Here is a 17,860-nt window from a genome sequence, read left to right on the forward strand (position 1 = left end):
CATAATTTCTCTTGCCTCAGAGATGGTGGAAAATAATTATATTTCATCTGTAAGTCTGATTATTTAAACCTTCCCACTGCCTTTGTTTTGTCAGGGCCACCACGACCAGTAATATAAAAAATAAAATTTGGGCAAGAGTTTTTTTCCTTAGAAACAGGAAAAAATACCAAACTTCTGAGAGTTTTGGTGTTTTTTTTTAATTGGTAGGCTTTGTATTTTCAGCTATTTTATGCCAATATTTAATAGAAATATATTTCTATAAAGTAAAAGAAATTGCTTTTAATGGTAGTAGAAGATTTTTTATTATTATGATTGTTTTTAATGTTTATGTCTGAATTTTATAGTTTCTCATTAAACATCCAACATGGCTGCATCCTGATTGGGAAGAAAAATATACTTAAACTCCCATGGGTTTCCTTTTTTAAGTTGCCTACTAACCTGTAATGTTTTCAATACATTGGAAAACACTGCTTTAACAGGAGCAGACTCTTATCTCTTGAGTTATTTGTATATAATCCATTTTATTAGATCTACTGCATCATTAATTCTGTTCTGGTTGTTCCTAAACCGTGTTTGCATGTTTCTTTTCATAGTATCTTTACTAGTTAGTGATTTGAAGCTAGTTATGCGATACTTTAAATTTCAAGTTTAGTTACCTTGTAAAAGAAAATCCATTTTACATGATTTGAGATTAGAATGTAAATATGGTGCTACCAATTGATTGACAGAAGGTGAACATTGCTGCTGCTGACCAATTTGGGTATAATGTTTAATACAGCAAGAGTAGATCATATACTAAGTTGGTGTCACTGTTATCCATTGTATAAGTATGGGCATAAAATCCAGGATGAGAATGGAAAGATATAGATCCATAAATCCAGTTATTAGCAAGAGAAGGTTGTCGATAAATCTACTGATAAAGGTAGCTCCGACCCAATTTGATTTATCTTAGAAATTACTGCTTAAAAATTGTGTTATTGGAAATAGTTACCTAATAGAGATATGTCATCCACTCCTCTCTCACTTGCTCGGCTTATTTACAAGGAGATAGCCTTAGCTAGAGAGATTTGTGGTTCCAGTACTAACAAGTGTTGCCAACAGTGGTGTCTTGTATTACTTCACTGATAACACCACTTTAAGGGTTGTTAGGAAATATGCTTGTCTTCTTCTCACACTCTTATTTTTGTCACCTCACCAAATTTCTCTGCCTTTGTTCTGTTGCATCTCTTCCTAATGATCAAACTTGTGGCTTCTCAAGAATTTTAGGCAATAAATTGTAACATCTGAAGTTCAGATAAAAGAATTGAGAAAACCAGTTTAAAGTTAAAACTTCAGCATTGTTATGGAGAAATGTTTATCAACTTTATGTATTCTCAGTCTGTAAAGGAACTCTGAAATTATTGGTTCTGAATTGGGCTACCTGTTACTTGTAGAACAGCCATTAATGTTTTTACAAATATTTTGAATACTTTGCCTCTAGTTTTGTATTTTTTTTCTGAGAAAATTCTCAAAATTCACTTTGTGTAGTCTAGATTTGTAGTTTGGCCGTTTGAGTATTAGTAGGATGCAGACATTCTAAGCAAGCAGAGTGCTTACCTTCTTCCAGAGTCAGGAGCTCCGTGCCATAGAAGATACTATTTACTAAACCTTTTAATAACATTTTGTGGTTAGTCTTTCTGAATAAAACTAGAAGGATTACTGTTGCAGCTCTCGTAAAGACATTTGTAATATTATGTTCTACACAGGCATAGTACTATAATTACTCATATGTATGAAACATATTAAATGGAGGACACAGTATTTCTTGCCTACTGTTCGCATTGCGGGGTAGTAGGTAGCATAAAGCAATTGGTTTTGAGACTATAATTGAAAGATCTGCTTAATTTGTCTTTGATTTCGTCAAATCTTCCGATTTAGTAACGTTGAGATTGTTTTCCATGGTTGTTTACAGGTCAATAATGACCGACTTGTACTACCTCAGTCAAACAGATGGAGCAGGAGATTGGCGAGAAAAAGAGGCCAAAGATCTAACAGATTTGGTACAGAGGAGAATAACTTACCTACAGGTAAGAGGATGGAGCTTTTAAATCAAGGTAAACATTTATTTTATTAAAATAAATACTCAGCTATACTTGTAATAGACTAATTACATGACAGGTTTAAGTGCGTGTTTATATCTGAATGAATTACATACAAAAGAAATTAGAACGTTTGGATTCTTTGTTTTATTATACAAGATAAGTCTCTGGTTTCTATTTTTTCTTCTTTAGAGTGTTAGAATGCATACATATGTTTGCACAGTGTTAAGAATAGAAAAATGGAAGTCCTTGCTATGAAACGTCTGAAAAAGCAGCCTATTCTAAAAAATATGAGTATGCAAAACTGACCTGCTTTTACAGTATATCGTCCAGTCCTAACCTGTTTCAACATGTGTGATACTTCTCATAGATGCTCATATTTGTGAATGCATAAAGCCTTTTTAATGTGTATGCTTGTGTCTGCCTATAAAATTTAAACAAAACTTGATCAAAAAGATAGTTGATATAGCCTGTTTTATTTGTACTTGGTTTGGTTTTCCTTGCATGTGTGTACCTCACTGCTCTGTTTTGTATGGTCAGCCTGAATGTCTGATCTTTTCTTTGTGTGAATAGTCAAATTTGTTTGTCAGATTTTCATTATTTCACATTTCACAGTTCAGCTACTGGAACCTTCTCTTCTATGACCAAACTATGTATTTATTGCTTATTAAATAAAAATCAGACACCCTTCTATAGAAAAAAAACTCCCAGTAAATTAGGTGGGAGACATCACTTTACTGGCTTCCTTCAAGTGCTTCTTGAGACCTGTTCCTCATTCTTTCCTTTTCCATGTCACTGTTTGGCAATGGTGTACTGTAACTAATTTTCATACTGATAAATATGGCTGTTTTCTACCTTTTCCTCTTCTTTCTCTGTATCCATTTGTGCATGTATATGTTTCTGGAGAGTGATTGTCTTCCTGTTGTATGTTTTACAGTGTTCAGGGCCTTAGTTCAACACTAGGACCTCCAAGTACTTACAATGAGTAACAAAAGTCAGCACTGATTGCAGAAATTAAAACATATAAAAGTATTAATAATGCACATCAAATTCAATATGACTGTTTCACATGGAAGGATCTAGAAACTATACAGAAGGGATATGTGTTTCCTTAGTAATGGCCTTTGAGCTCTAAGTTGAAGAATGGTGATAAGTATTTTCCAAAAAGGTGTAATGCTAGCTTCGATAAATGTTCATATTTTTAGCATTATAACTGTGCAAGCCACCAAAAATAGCACTGAATTCTTCAGTTTAGCAAATTTCCAACAATATATAAAGAATTATTTGGGTATTATATGAACAAATAATATTACCCTCTTTATTCTGTATGTCTTCAGTTAGTTGAAACATTTTAGCTGTATTGGATGCTCAGTTTTTGTTCTGCTAAAATGTGAAATAGAAATATGTGATGAGTCTTTTCTCACTAAACTATTCTTTCTTTCTTATGCTTACTGTATTTCTTTTTATTAATCTCTTTTCAAGCTAAACCTACCTAAAATTTTCAATCATTGTTCATGTGTGAGAATTTATAATACTTTCATTTCTTTCTTCCTATTGTCTTCACTTGACACTAATTCCTCACCAGGCCATTAGAACTGAACATCCACTAGCAGACAAATGACAATAGACTATGGATTTATAGAGCAGTACCAAAATATGTTGTTTTTCTTATCTTGCCTTTTATGCAGTCTAAGGTATTACTTTGGTATTAACAGGGCTGCCTTGAGGTCATGTCACTATGGAACTATTGGAAATGATGCCCAAGAGTTTTACTTCAGCTGAATTTTGAAACTTGAATATTTTTTCTTCTACTATGCTTACTTGAAATTTAGTTAATACAAAATTTCACTTATCAGGAGTCATGCTTACTTTGGTTAGGTTCTTCTGGAATTCATGACAAGTCAAGTCATGAATTCCAAGTCAAATCTCTCTACTTGACTAATTTAAAACTTTTTAGACATTTAATTTAATGGGTTTGCCTTTTACCAGTTCTTCCATATTTCACACATGAAAGTACTAGTCCTGCTGAGATAACTAGAGGCCATTTCTCTGTGTATTTGCCATTTCTTGCTCCTTTTTATAATCTGTTTTGATTTTTGACTGCACTTTGTTGCTTACTCCATGACTGCTTTGGTTTATTCTTTCTCATAAGTAGTTACAGTCTTTGAGATGGGCCATTCACATATACAGTTGCTACCATCATATTTATTCCCATCTTTCTGTCTGGAAAAAAACGAGGATCCTATCTCTTGCCTACATGCCTGTAAACCAGACATAAGCTTTTGGAGCTCAGGCTGTTGCAAGTAATCATCCAAAACTGGAATATGTCTGTTACTACACATTTGGAAGTCAGGTTGACTTATTTTATAGTGTGAGTTTCAGGATATTGAAGAGTACAGGGCTGACTGTGTGTATGCCATGTAAAGCAGTCCATGTCTGAAATTACATATATACACCACTATTCATAATATAAGTGTGTTAAAAACTAAAATAAAAAATTCAACAACCTTCCCCCCAACTCCATGCAAAAATGTGAAGAATAGAAGTACTGAATAGTTTTCTTTCTGGTACATGTTGAACAGTGACAGCTGCATTATTTTGGGACATCTCCCTGGGAAATCATTTAGCTGAATGATTGTGAATAGTGATGACTGCTACTTCATTTGGATGGCATTACCATAAATTTGATTTAATGAGGCTACATTTAGCTAGTTCCCTGTAGTTAGAGCAACACTTATAAAGCTAGGAGCTTACATTTAAGCAGCAGACCTTATTTTCAGAGATGCTCATTATCAAACAATTGAAAAGAGAATGTGCAAGAGAAGGCAGGCAGGGCCTCCTATGGTACTGTATATTTTGGAAGTGGTAGAGTGAGTAAATGATTGTGTGATGATTTCCTTATGTGCTTATTTTTGTACTATTTATTTTGGAAAGTTAGTGATTCAGCAGTGTCTCTATAGCAATAGAATATTTTTGCCTCCAATTGTAAAAAAAGGTCAAAATATTTTATTCAGCTTTGAAGGTTAAAAATATAAACAGATGAGAAAGATTACGAAATACTCAGCAACATCATCAAATACTTACAGTCTGCCATGTTCACACTAGTTGGGGTTGCGTATACATGCAAAGAAAAGAAAGTTAGTTACAAGACTTTATTCTGAGGTTTCTGGATTTCTCAGTATTTTTGGTGACTTAATGTGTCAGTTTTTCCTGCCTTAAAGTGTCTCTCCTTCCCATTAAAATCAATGATATATATTTTTAATAAAAGTGCTCATGCTAAAATGACATTAAAAAAGGCTCTGGGCGCCAGAGAAGACAGAAGTTTGCACTTATCCTTCTATAGCAATGAAGAATCCACATAGGAGGGATCCACTAGTTAAAAATGCATAGGAAACTTCTTTGATTAGTTTTGGTACTTCCAGAATGACTTAAATTGTCCTGGGAAATTATGTCATTTAAATAGTTAATAAAAATTTAAACTGTCTTTAAAACACATTTTGTCAACTAAGTTTTCTATAACTGACCTACTTCAGGCTTGAACTGAAAATTTCTTACAAACCCCAAGAGTTGTCTTCACTGGTTGGAGGATTATGCCCAACCCTGCACCCTCCCATGCAACCCAAATCCTACCGATGGAGAGATAGAGTTACACCTTTGGAGTGTTCTCAGGAATGTTTGCATTTTAATATGCATTTCCTTCTTTTTTCTTTCTATCTTACTACTATATATATTTTAGTAGTTCTGAATTACCTACTGAAAGTCTTTGGTGGATTGAAATTTAAATGTGCTTATATTTGTAATTTAAACATTTTGTCCAGTGAGTGATCAGTGGATTTTTTTCTCTGGCTTTTATTCATGATTTGTATGAACAGATTCTTTCATTGCATCTTCAACCATCTTTACTGTAAGTTCAGTATCTGAGAGTATGATATTAGGATAATAACCACTTAATAAAGTGTGATCACTGCTGATATCTATATGAGGTTTTCTCTAGAATTTTTATATAGTGGATTGAGGAGCATAGTATGGTTAGTCCATCTACGTGCTGCGACGTTTTACTAAAGCTGAAGCTTGCGTATTGTAGGCGAGTAGGTGCAAGCTAGAGGAATGAACATTAGAAGGAGGTAAAACTCCCTGTCTCTCAAAGCAAATACATAGTATTTCTGGCTAGGAAAGTAAGAAGATTTTCTTCCAGCATCTGGAAGAAATTCTTCCTCCCCCTACCAAGTATTGAGAGGAACCATTACAAGTGGCATTGGAAAGATAGAGGAGTAGAAGATGGCGTGAATTACATTTGTGATAACTAGGATGAGAAACACCTTTCCTTGACATTTTTCTCTCAAAAAAAATGGAATTTTCCACACAATTTGGGTGTGACTGTCTTCTCCACCAGACCGTGTAGCGTTAAGGAATGAAATTGTTATTGAAAATACAAAAAAGCATACTTTTGTTAATAAGCATCATACTGTGTTTATGAGGCTTCTTTGTAATTTGTAGCAGATTGCTTGCCCACTCCACTCAAATCTGTCTGGATTCATTGGATGAGAGTACATTTCTCTATCCTTTTTAAAATCTACAAACAACACAGTCATTTCTCGTATAGTAAAATACATGTTAAGCAGCAGAGTTTACTTTTGCCAGTTTGTAATGTGTTTTGATGGCTAACTGCACATGTGAAAACAGTAGAAGTTGGTGAGGCATTGAAATGGCATTTATGACATTTTCCCATCTGATCCTACTAACTCTGTGAATAGGCTAAGCAAGAGCCCGGGAGAAGAAGGTTCTTTGAGCACCGAAAGAAGTGGAAGATGGTGACTTGGAAATAGTCCTAAACTATTTTGCTGTAGTTGAACAATGACGGGGAATGTTCCCAGGCACCGGAACATAATATTCTATCCTGTTTAATTGTTAGCACAGTTACTGGCATGCTTTGGACTTACATCAAGTGGCTTTCTCCTGAACAATTCTTTGGCTATGTTTGAGCCTTACCACAAGACACTCTTCATAAATCTAGTGCTTGTGGCAATCCTGTTTTAAGACGTTTAGAAATTTAATAGTGTGGCTGCAGTATTTTCTGTGCCCGCTAGAATAAATCTTAGGCATATTTTGCTAATGGTTTTCTTTTGGCTATAATAATTCTTTTTACAATCCAGTTATAGTATGTCACACAATGGTATTAAAACTCTTCTAAGATAGTGTGTATAAAGTATGAATTATTATTACTATTAACCAGAAGTTAAAACATGTAGACCTATCTTTCAAAAATGAAAGTAAACCAGATAAACACAAAACTTCAGCTGAACACTTACGTCTGCTTCTGGCAATTCTCTGTGACAGAAAGAAGCTTCTTACATTTTGGTATTAGCCTAATATTTCAGTGAAAAATCCCCCAACATAACAATATAAACTATTGTCTTTTTTTGAGCTCAAGTCTTTTCTACACATTTACAGTTAACAGCAGGAAGAGATTCTACTTGCACTGCTTTTCAATGCACTTCATTGTGTGGTGTAAATGTGTCTGTAGATTTAGGGAGGTAATGCTTTTTCATGGAATTCTGTCTTTGTGAACTTGTACACAATACTAGAAAAACCTTCTTTCTCTATTAAAAGACTGTGGTAAGTAGATTTATAATAACCTTCAAGACACCTGTTATATTTAGTCTCAAGCTATTCAGTAGGTTCGTGGCAGCAGGAGTATGGGTCTGAGGAGCAAAAATTAGGAATAGAAATTTCATTTCATTCATTGATTTTCATTCCTACTTAGACTTTGAAGCAGACTTTTTTTTCTTGAAGTGGAAAAAAGAAATCCTGAAGTAACATGTTGTGAGGCTTGTTGTTTTATCTTTATTTCTTCCTTTTTTATCCAGATCTGAGCTATTCTCCCCTCCTTTTCAAAATTGAATGCACACATTAAAGTTTTTATTAAGTATTTTAGAACTCAGAATATTCAGATTGTCTTTAAGATCACTTTGTGGAGAGATCTCAGCTCTCCAGATGGTGATTGTTGGTTTGAGGAAACCTGATTTGTTGCAAATGTACAGGAAATTTTACTTAAAGTAAGTTTAGATGGGAAAGGAACAGAGTTTATATTGATGCTCAAATATCAGTATTCTCACAGATTAACTGAAATCTAACTTTTCATTCTAGAGATTTTATAAATAACCTTTTTGGAATGCAGAAGTATGTCTAGAGACATGCAAGACTCTGTACAGCCAAGTACTATATTCTACAGAAAGAAAAACTTCTGTATATTACATTATGTTGTCCACATACCTAAAATGTTTATTAGTTTGTACTTTTAAACACAGCATTCACATCATGTAGACATTTGCCTCCTTTGTTTTTGTTTCCAAGACTGTGGAAGTGCAGTAAATTATTTTATTGAGAGTACCTGCAGATTAAAATCCTGTCTTTTATCACTCTGCTTAGGTATGTGTTTTATATTCTGTATTTGGTATGTGGTCAATCTGGGAAGCAGTCCATTAATAAGCAAAGCATTTGTTTTACTCTGAATCCTGTAGACAGGTGGAAATTTCCTTTTGTTGGATGACAGGCATGCTCATTGAAAGAGAACTTACAAACTTGGGAAAATGCCAAATGAAAAAAGCATTCCAACTCTGGGAATCATGTTGATGAAATGTGAACTCTGAGGCCAAATGTTAGTTTATTCTGACAGATTTACAAATGAGAAAGTAATTTAAAATCTAGAAGGTGTTCTATTTTACATTAGCTTAGTGAAGTATGTTCAATAACTGTTCATGTTCACAGTGAAGAATTCACATAAAAATTTCATGAAGCTGAAGCTTACTCATCCATTTTAATACGAGATGTATTATAGCAGGATGGCTTCTGTGATTTATGACATGTGTCAGTTTGTCAGAAAAAAAGTATGCTTTTGTGTATGTCTTCTCTTCAGCTTCATTTTTTCATCCATGCTTACAGAACCCGAAGGATTGCAGCAAAGCTAAGAAACTTGTGTGTAATATCAACAAAGGCTGTGGCTATGGTTGTCAACTTCATCATGTAGTCTACTGCTTCATGATTGCTTATGGCACTCAGCGAACACTCATTTTAGAGTCTCAGAATTGGCGCTATGCTACTGGTGGCTGGGAGACTGTGTTTAGGCCTGTAAGCGAGACATGTACTGACCGATCAGGTACCACCACTGGACACTGGTCAGGTAAGATTTAAGAACTCAAATAATATCATCTTCTTTTTGCAGCTTCATTTACGTACAATTATTTTGATACCTCTTTCTTTAATGTTAAGTGGAGCATAATAACTATGACTCCAATTATATATATGTGTATATATATGTGTCTTCGAAATCTTATTTTTCCATTGTATTGAAAAAGAATTATTATCCTTATTAAGATATCTCTGCTTTGGCAGAGATTTTTTAGTACAAAACTTTTGTATTTCAGATTTAAATTGTAATCCTTCAGCCGACTGCTACTCTGTTATGTGCCAGATATGAATCCAATTTTTATGGGAAGAAAATATTAAATAGAGGCTGTCGTTGGTAAAAATTAAAAGAATCAAGCATGTTTCAAATATAAAGCAAGAGAAATATGAAGAAAATGATATCAAATAGTCATTCACACCCCAAAAAAATAATGAAAGGATTGAAGTAATTATTTAATACAAAATGAACTGACTCAAAATTCAGGTTGTGGAAACAGTGGCAATCTTAATATCTTTTTATTTGTAGATCAGTAAGTTAATTTTTATACTAGGCTGAAGAATTTTGCTAGAATGCTCAGAGGATCAGATAGCTTTCTTTGTCTCAGACAGCATTAATTTTAGTGGAATTCTTGCAGTCAGCATCTTGAAGAGTTATCATCTGCATGGTTTTATAGTTTCTTCTATATATTTAAAATATTTTCAAATGTCAAAATGCAATAGGTATACAACACAACTGGAGAGGGCTGGCAATATGCTAACTTTTTGCTCTCAGTTTATCTTAAATAATAGGAAGAATTTTATAAAGTTAAATTTCTATATAGATAATTTTTTAATGTGAACAATTCTCAACATTTTAAACAGATTTTATTGATTCTTTCCCTTTTGTTCCACATACTTATTTTTTCTGAGTCTGTAACTGCTGGGAATTTATAAATCTTACAATAAATCCTAGAAAGACACAGTTGATTAAAAGAAATACAAGACCAGGTAAATTTAGTGAGGTGTCTTCATTGACAAAAGAATGGGAAAAGTGTAATTAAAAAATATAAAGAGGTGGAATGTTAATTTTAATAATATTTTGTATCATTGACAATTATAGTCTACACAATAATTATTGGATAAGTAGGTAAGCTAACAATGGTTGAGAGCGGGCTATGCCATGAACAAAAACAATTTAGAGTGGGAAACAGCGAGGGAAATACTGTGCCACTTTTCAGGCTATAGCTGTTTTATTTATCAGCACTGATGCAAATTTTGATTGTTAGCATGTAGCACATTAATTTTATCCCAGAAATGAATTTTGGCTCAGTTACTGTCTGCTTAAGGACAGATAAGAAGGACTGGTAGTTTTTATTATTTATGTTAGTTGTCCCTACAGACTCAAGAACAGACTCAAGCATTTCTTTGCAGCGTGTCCTGAAGGATGCATTTGGCAGCAACAGCTGTGACTTGGATTTCATTGGGACATTTAGAAGATTTGTAGGGATTTGCAGTAGGTGATTGCCTAGACTACACTCATCAGTAAGAGACAGTGCACTGATGAGATGTTATTTAGTGTACAGATTTCTCATTAGAACTACAGGAGCTACAGCATGACTGTTGCAGACCACTACTATCCCAGTGCCATAGAGACAATATACAGTTTGTCAGTTTGGATGGTAAACAGAGCTATTCAATTCTGGGTTGACAGAAAACAGTTCCCCCTTCCAATTTTCATACTTTGTCTTCTGCTGGCTACCCCTGATTCACAGATTTTGGATGGTGTGTGAAGTTTGATGCATGGGAGAATGGCCAAATCTCCTAAGTCATCAGAGACTACCCTAAAGTCACAACAATATTCCCTTTCCTTTATTTCTGACAGGTACAGGGTTAACACTGTTTCAGGAGAGCTCTCAGCTAGTCACTGGGCTTGGAAATTAACATCAATGTTGAGGGGAAAAGGAAAATGTAGATGTTCATTCCTTCATCTGGTTTTCTATCTTTGGCCAGTCCCATACCTGCTTCTAGACAGGAAAAAATTGTCTGTTCTGACAAGTGTTTCAGGTTTCAGTTGTCATTCTGTAGTGATTGTGCCTCTCATAGTTTCTTAAATTATAGAATCATAGAATGGTTTGGGTTGGAAAGAACCTTAAGATCATCTAGTTCCAGCCACCTGCCATAGGCAGGGACTCCTCCCACTAGACCAGGTTGCTCAGGGCCCTGTCCAGCCTGGCCTTGAATACTGCCAAAATTATTTAAGTTTCAAATAGGCAGAACTGATACCATTCAAGGATTTCTAGTTCCATATAGTGGAATTTTCTGTATCTTCAACAACTGTACTACTTGGAATGATTGCTTTATAGTTATTTCACTTCCTACAGAAAATTCTTGGGAGTTGTGTTGTATGCCAGGGTTTGTTGTTTTTTTTTTTTTTTGTTGGGATTTTTTGACAGCAGTGTGTTTGTTTTATTTGTGTTCTTTCTTTCTCCAGAGAATCACTAGCATTTCTTATTCGTGTTGGATTCAATAGTATTTGAAGATCTTTGTTATCTGGCTCATTAGTAGTTTAGTGGGGAATTGTCCTGGAGGATATGTAGAGGAGGGAGAATTACTTAAGTAATGGACAGTTCTCCTCAGGGCCTGTTTGAGTCCATTCATAACAAGAATTAAATTTTGCAGAAATTTCCTTGCTCTAACACATTGTATATGCACGTCAACCAGGTCTCATAGTTTCCACTGTTGTCTCTTTGGAAAACGTTTAACAAATGTTTTTCTGCTTCACAATATACCTTCAATTAGCTTTTGTAGCTTCTTAGAAGGTTCAGATACAATAATCTCGCTGAATTTAGAGGAAGGCAGGGCAGGGTAAAATGTTATAGGGAACTGTAGTTTATAAAATGGAGAATCAGTGCTTGCCTTTCCAAAGCAAGCACACACCTATACTTCAGTAAGCTAGTCTTTTGTCTTCTATGGATGTAAAGAACATTTCCAAGTCCTTGGTGATGCTGGTGTTTCCAACTTGGTCTTTTGGTGTTTTAAGTACAACACCAAACACATTGCTGATTAAAAGCAAAACCTTTTCATGATGAATATAGCCAAACAAGTTCCCTAGAGTGTGTGTGCGGTCTCCATCTTTGGAGGCTTTCAAGATGTGTCTGGCTGAAGCCCTGAGCAACCTGTTCTGATCTCATGGCTGACCCTACTTTAAGCAGAAGTTTAAAGTAGATGTCCTCCTGACCTGTAAACTGTGTGATCTGGACAAACTCAGTAAATGAGTTCAACTGTGGAAAGCGTTGATTATGACTAATAATAACCTGGTCTTATCCTAATGAGTTGGCCCTGTCCAGAACTAGGTGCTTTTGAAGAAGGTGAAAGTACAAAAGCAGCAGGCAAATGATGGGTAAGTAGTGTCAAAGAGAAATTCCTACAAAGGGACAGTTCCTCCTATTTTCTTTACACATATGAATCCTTATACATGAATCTTGTGTCTTTCTCTGTGATTGATAGAACATATCAGAATCTTAAGTATTTTCTCTAGGATGCTGCATATGCAGTGTGTATGGTGTCTTAAAGAATTTAACTGTTAAAGTCTTGGAGAACTAAAATTAATTTTTTCAGATTTACAAAATCCAATTTACAGATTAGTGTGAAAACATCCTTTTGTGCTTACGCATTGAAACAATGTTTGTACATTGAGATAACATCAGTTCTTCAGAGTTTGAAGATGCTACAAAGCTTTTGTTTGAAAATTCTTGCAGGTTTGTTGAATAAGAATTTAAAAAAACCCCATTTTTTAAAATGGTTGAATGTTTTCTAAAAGCAAGTGGAAATGGAAAACAGGCATTGAAAACTTCAGCTGAAGTTTTATTCATGTTTGGCAAAGTTAGCAGCTGAAACGGCCATCTGGGCATGGTTCTGGACTGACTTGTCTATGTGACCACAGAATTTAGTTGCAGGCAGTTTTGTGAGTCTTGCATTTAGCATTATAAGCTGTTAAAACAGTGCTCTGGAGCAGTTCTGCACACATGGCTTAACAAGACTGTATTTCCCTGCAAATCTGTTAAAATAGATCATGATTTCCTGCAATATGGGCTGTAGCTGATGAAAGTACAAATAATGTTTCCTTCTGGCTCCCTCCAGTTGTGGGGTTTTGGAGGGGTTGGTTTTTTTTTTTTCTTATTAATTTCTAATTCAGGAATTAGACGGAATGCATGAAAAATCTTGATGTGATCAAATTTTTGACTTAATGAATACCACTCATTTGAGTTTTGATGTTCTAGAGATAAAAGATACTCAGCTACAAAATCCAGTCTTTCTCTGGTTAGCCTACTGGGTAACCACAGACTATAAACTGTGTTGAATTCCAGTCTTCTGCAATGGCATGATCACGAAGGAAGAATGGTATTAACATTGATCTCTGTTACTAGGTTAAATGTGGCTTCAGTAGGAATCTTCACTGGATACTTAATTGCCAGTAAATTTGAAAGACATTCTATCTTGCTGAAGATTTCTATATGGCTTTTTGTGTCTTTCAAAATTTCTATAGACTTTCTTATTCCCTATACCTTTACAGGGACAAATAAGTCTGAAATTCTTAACTGTAACTATAAACAAACTATAAAAGTTTGCCTGCAAAACCACACCTTTACTTTTTTTATTTCTTCTCTACAGGTTCTGAAATTGGTATTTCCTTGATTTTCAAAATGAACCAAATTGCATTGACATTCATAAATTTCCATTTCTCATAAACAAAGTCTTTCTCATTACATAGTTTACTTACTGCACTGCGTATATGGGGTTTTAATAGAAGTTGGTTTTAATTATGTATCAAAAATATTCATATGAGTGAATACTGATAACAAGAGATCAATGTAAATTACAGAAATAGGCCAGAAAGTCAGAAAATTATGCAATTAAAAAATTACTTAATTTATAGGCCTGAGGAGATGCTGATTTAGTAAACTGTGCTACATGAAAAAGTTGTTTAAATCTGTACATTTACCTTCTTGTTAATTAAGTTGCCTCTGCCTGACACTTCCATTTTAGTTGTATTAGCAACATAAGATTTTGAGGTTTCTGAAGTCTGTCTTCAGCAAAATAATTTAGATATTCATGTCTTCTACAAAGGATTAAGTGGCTTATATGAGCTGAGAATATATGTATATTTAAACTATTATTGGTCCGGTCTTCTCTTAACTAGGTATAAATCTAAGCTTGTCTGTTTCAGAAGAAATTAATGTGTTTTTGGAATTTGGGAAGTCGGGTGAATTTTAATGAGGAAGCTGATATTAATCTGATATTGAAAGATTACTAAGGCATGTTCTCACCTGTGTGGAGTATTAGAGGTCATCTCTGGCAGGAGTCGTTCTTTGTGTTTGACATAGTATTCCTACTAGTCAAGTTCTGTCTTTCTATCTTAAATGTGTTAAAAGATTGAGAATTCTATTGCAGGGTTTTGCAAATAGAGCAGGTATTTTACACTGTGGCATGATATTTCCTTTTCCTTTGTTTCATTCCCTTTCATATTGTCATTCCAGAGAAAAAAAATCTTAATAATTGAGATGGTTGCATGCATGTTCCTCTTAATTTTAAAATGATATCATTTCTGCATTGTGATTTACTTTTAATTTTTCCTTGATACCTGTGGCCAAATCATTTATGAATAATTTAGGTAGGAATACTTATAAAACGCATGTATGGCTTTCTAGTAATAAAACCAAAATATAGAGAAAATGTGAAGACACATTTATCATTAAATTAATTTTCTTTTAAATAGTTATATTGGGCATGAATATTTTTAATTGCCAGGTCATAATGTTCTGTCATCATTGCAACGTGCTAAAATAGCTTAGACCTCTTTTTATCTTTATTCACTTGCTGATTTATGATGTCCTGGTGGCATTCCCCAATAATACATTGAAGGAGGGCTATAAAACAGGTAGATGAAAGAATTTAAACCAGACAATAAATATGAAATTAAAACAGATTAGGACAATGGACAGATTAATATATGGTTAGACGTCATATCTGTATTTCATGATGGGCAATGAAAGGATGTGGAGGTAAAGAAGCCATCTACATATTTTAAATAAGCGTGCTCCTTCCCTGTAAGTCCTGCAAACCAGTAAGATGAAAGATAAGTCGAAAAAGGAAACCCTGAAACAAAGTTTCCTACAGTTACCTTTGAATACTGACTTTGCTGCCTCTAGCCATGGTTTCAGGAATGAATGCTTTTAGGGCAGGGGTACTCAGAGGGTTAAAAATGGCAGAGCTCTTCATTTGATGGTAGCACCAGCTTTTAAGTATTCATTAAACTATAATCTTAGAATACGAACTAATATGTTTATATGTATAATTCAAGAAAGAGGATACTGTGGGTACACAAAATAAATTTTTAATTTATTAAAGCCAATCAGGCAACAGTAATCGAAAAGACTAAAAGAAAATTGCACACCCAAACCACAAAGAGTTCTGCGGAATTAGCTGCAATAAGTAAGTTTCATTCCATGTACTAGATCTTCCTTGAAAGTAGTTTTTCTTTTATGTAAATCAGATGAATATTTAGTATGAGCCTAAAACCCCCTTTAGCTTGCATGTAATCGTATGAATAATGTTTTGGTCTTGTATCTCACTCTTCTGTGTAAAACCTTGCAGAAAAAATGAATCCATTTCTACTTCTGATTTTTAATGTATTTTTTTTTATACGCTGACTTTCATTATTTAAATTTTAATTCAAGCAAATTTAGGTTACTGTGATGCATAATGGGGAGTAGTGATTTGAAAGAACATAAAATTGTCTTGTGTTTTCCCTTAGTTTCAGTTCTGTTAATCTTGAAATCAAGCTACTAATATTGTGTAGATATTTTGCTGTGAAGGTGCTTTGTAAGATGCTCTGTATGAAGACATTTGTGTATGTAAACGTGAAATAAATATTTAGAGAGTAGTAACTCTTAAAAGGACTTTAGAATGCTAATGAGGTAGGACTGGGTTTTCAGAGCAAGACAGGAGCTTAAGAGAGCAAACCGTGATCCTTACTTATGTCTAAGCGGTGCGCTGTTGAAAAGTAGCAAAAAGTTTATTTCACCTTGCAGAGCAATGGCCAGACAGCAGCACACTGTTTAGTTCTGTTATCTGGCTTTCAGAATGGATATCGATAAACATGAAAGGATTCTCAGAAAGAACTACACTGATTCAAGGCCAGAAAAATCTGGTTTACAGTAAGAAATTAAAGAGCATAATTCAATTTAAAAATGAAGCAAGTTTAAGAAGCTGGTTCTGACACATTTTATAGGCATTTCTATATGGGAAAAAAATCTACTTCTAGACAAAAAGATGTGGCTGGACAATTAAAATTGGAGATACGTTCTGTTTTTTTACAGAAAGATTGGCTGACTACTGTAACAATTTATTCAGGGGATATGATGTATTCTTCTTTAGTTAGTCTTAATTTCGTCAAGATTATATGTGTTCATGAAATAAGAGAATTATCTTCCTTTTCATTATTATTCATGTGTGGCATAGGAAGTTATGGTGGTTTCAGTAACCCAGTTGAAGCTGCAGTCTGGTACACAGTGAGCAGGCTAGGATGGGAAGGGTGAATAGAGCCATCAGCAATGGAGTGGCTATTCCTTGTATGAGCACAAGTACAACAATTTATTTTAAACACTTTTTTACCTGCTGTTGCTCAAGAGCAGAAAAATAAAGGGAAAAATAAGTCAACACATTTTTTTAAACATGTATTTTACTTTTTTGAGTGAGGTGAGTCAATCCATGAAAAGAAACACAAGGTGTAACTAAAGAGCTAGATGTTGTCTTCGAGCACATGGCAATCCTTTTTAGCTTTCAGCTATCAGATCAGTGCTTAACTTCATGCACAAAACTGTTAGTGGAATAAAAGAAGCTAAGTATTACAGACAAATGGAAGTCAAATTCGTTTAGCCAGCTGATCTTTCAGTGAAGGGAAACACTTCCCCAGAGATGGGATGGAGAGGGGGAGAGATTGGTTTGTGTTATTGAGCCTACATTACTATACATAATGTCTTCGAGGTCATTGCAAATCTTCTGTCATGAGTTAGAGACGGTTATAAATTCTGAAATAGATCTTTTCTAATGGTTAAAAATTAATCTTCAAGTCAAGGTGCTTTGGAATATTTTGAAATCCATTTCTGATTAGAAGTCTTTGAGTAAAAAATATTCTGCTTGCATAATATTCAGAAATAAAAATGAAACTGATAGAAGTGAATTCAAAATCCCACAGAGGGGTAAAGAGGCAAAGATTTCAGTATATTCCAAAAGCAATTACATCCTTTCCTATTAGGAGTTATGTGTCATCAGACATAAGTAAAAGAAATTGCCTTCTTTTAATTTATATATTTTTAATTGACCTATGCTTAGGTCAAATATGAGTGCACCCTCAGCAAGTTTGTCAATGACACCAAGCTATGTGGCTTGGTTGATAGGCTGGAGGGAAGGGATGCCATCCAGAGGGGTGGTGGTTGATGAGAAGCTTGACATGAGCAGGCAGTGTGCGCTTACAGTCCAGAAACTAACCGTATCCTGGGCTGCATCAAAAGAAGCATGACCAGCAGGTCAAAGGAGGTGATCCTGCCCCTCTACTA

General features: G+C 34.5%; 1 protein-coding gene across 3 annotated transcripts in view; it reads left to right on the plus strand.

Annotated features, from left to right (window-relative positions):
* The window catches only part of FUT8 (fucosyltransferase 8 (alpha (1,6) fucosyltransferase)), a 49,263-nt gene that overhangs the window by 5,376 nt on the left and 26,027 nt on the right, over positions 1-17,860 (plus strand). For all 3 annotated transcript variants that reach the window (XM_010019439.1, XM_010019440.1, XM_010019441.1), the window contains exons 3-4: positions 1,952-2,066; positions 9,021-9,258. In XM_010019439.1, the coding sequence (XP_010017741.1) occupies positions 1,959-2,066; positions 9,021-9,258 (346 nt within the window). In that variant the 5' untranslated portion in view covers positions 1,952-1,958. The remainder of the gene's footprint in view (positions 1-1,951; positions 2,067-9,020; positions 9,259-17,860) is intronic.

This window comes from Nestor notabilis, unplaced genomic scaffold (genome assembly GCF_000696875.1).
Source record: "Nestor notabilis isolate BGI_N333 unplaced genomic scaffold, ASM69687v1 scaffold6598, whole genome shotgun sequence".
Taxonomy (NCBI): Eukaryota; Metazoa; Chordata; class Aves; order Psittaciformes; family Psittacidae; genus Nestor; species Nestor notabilis.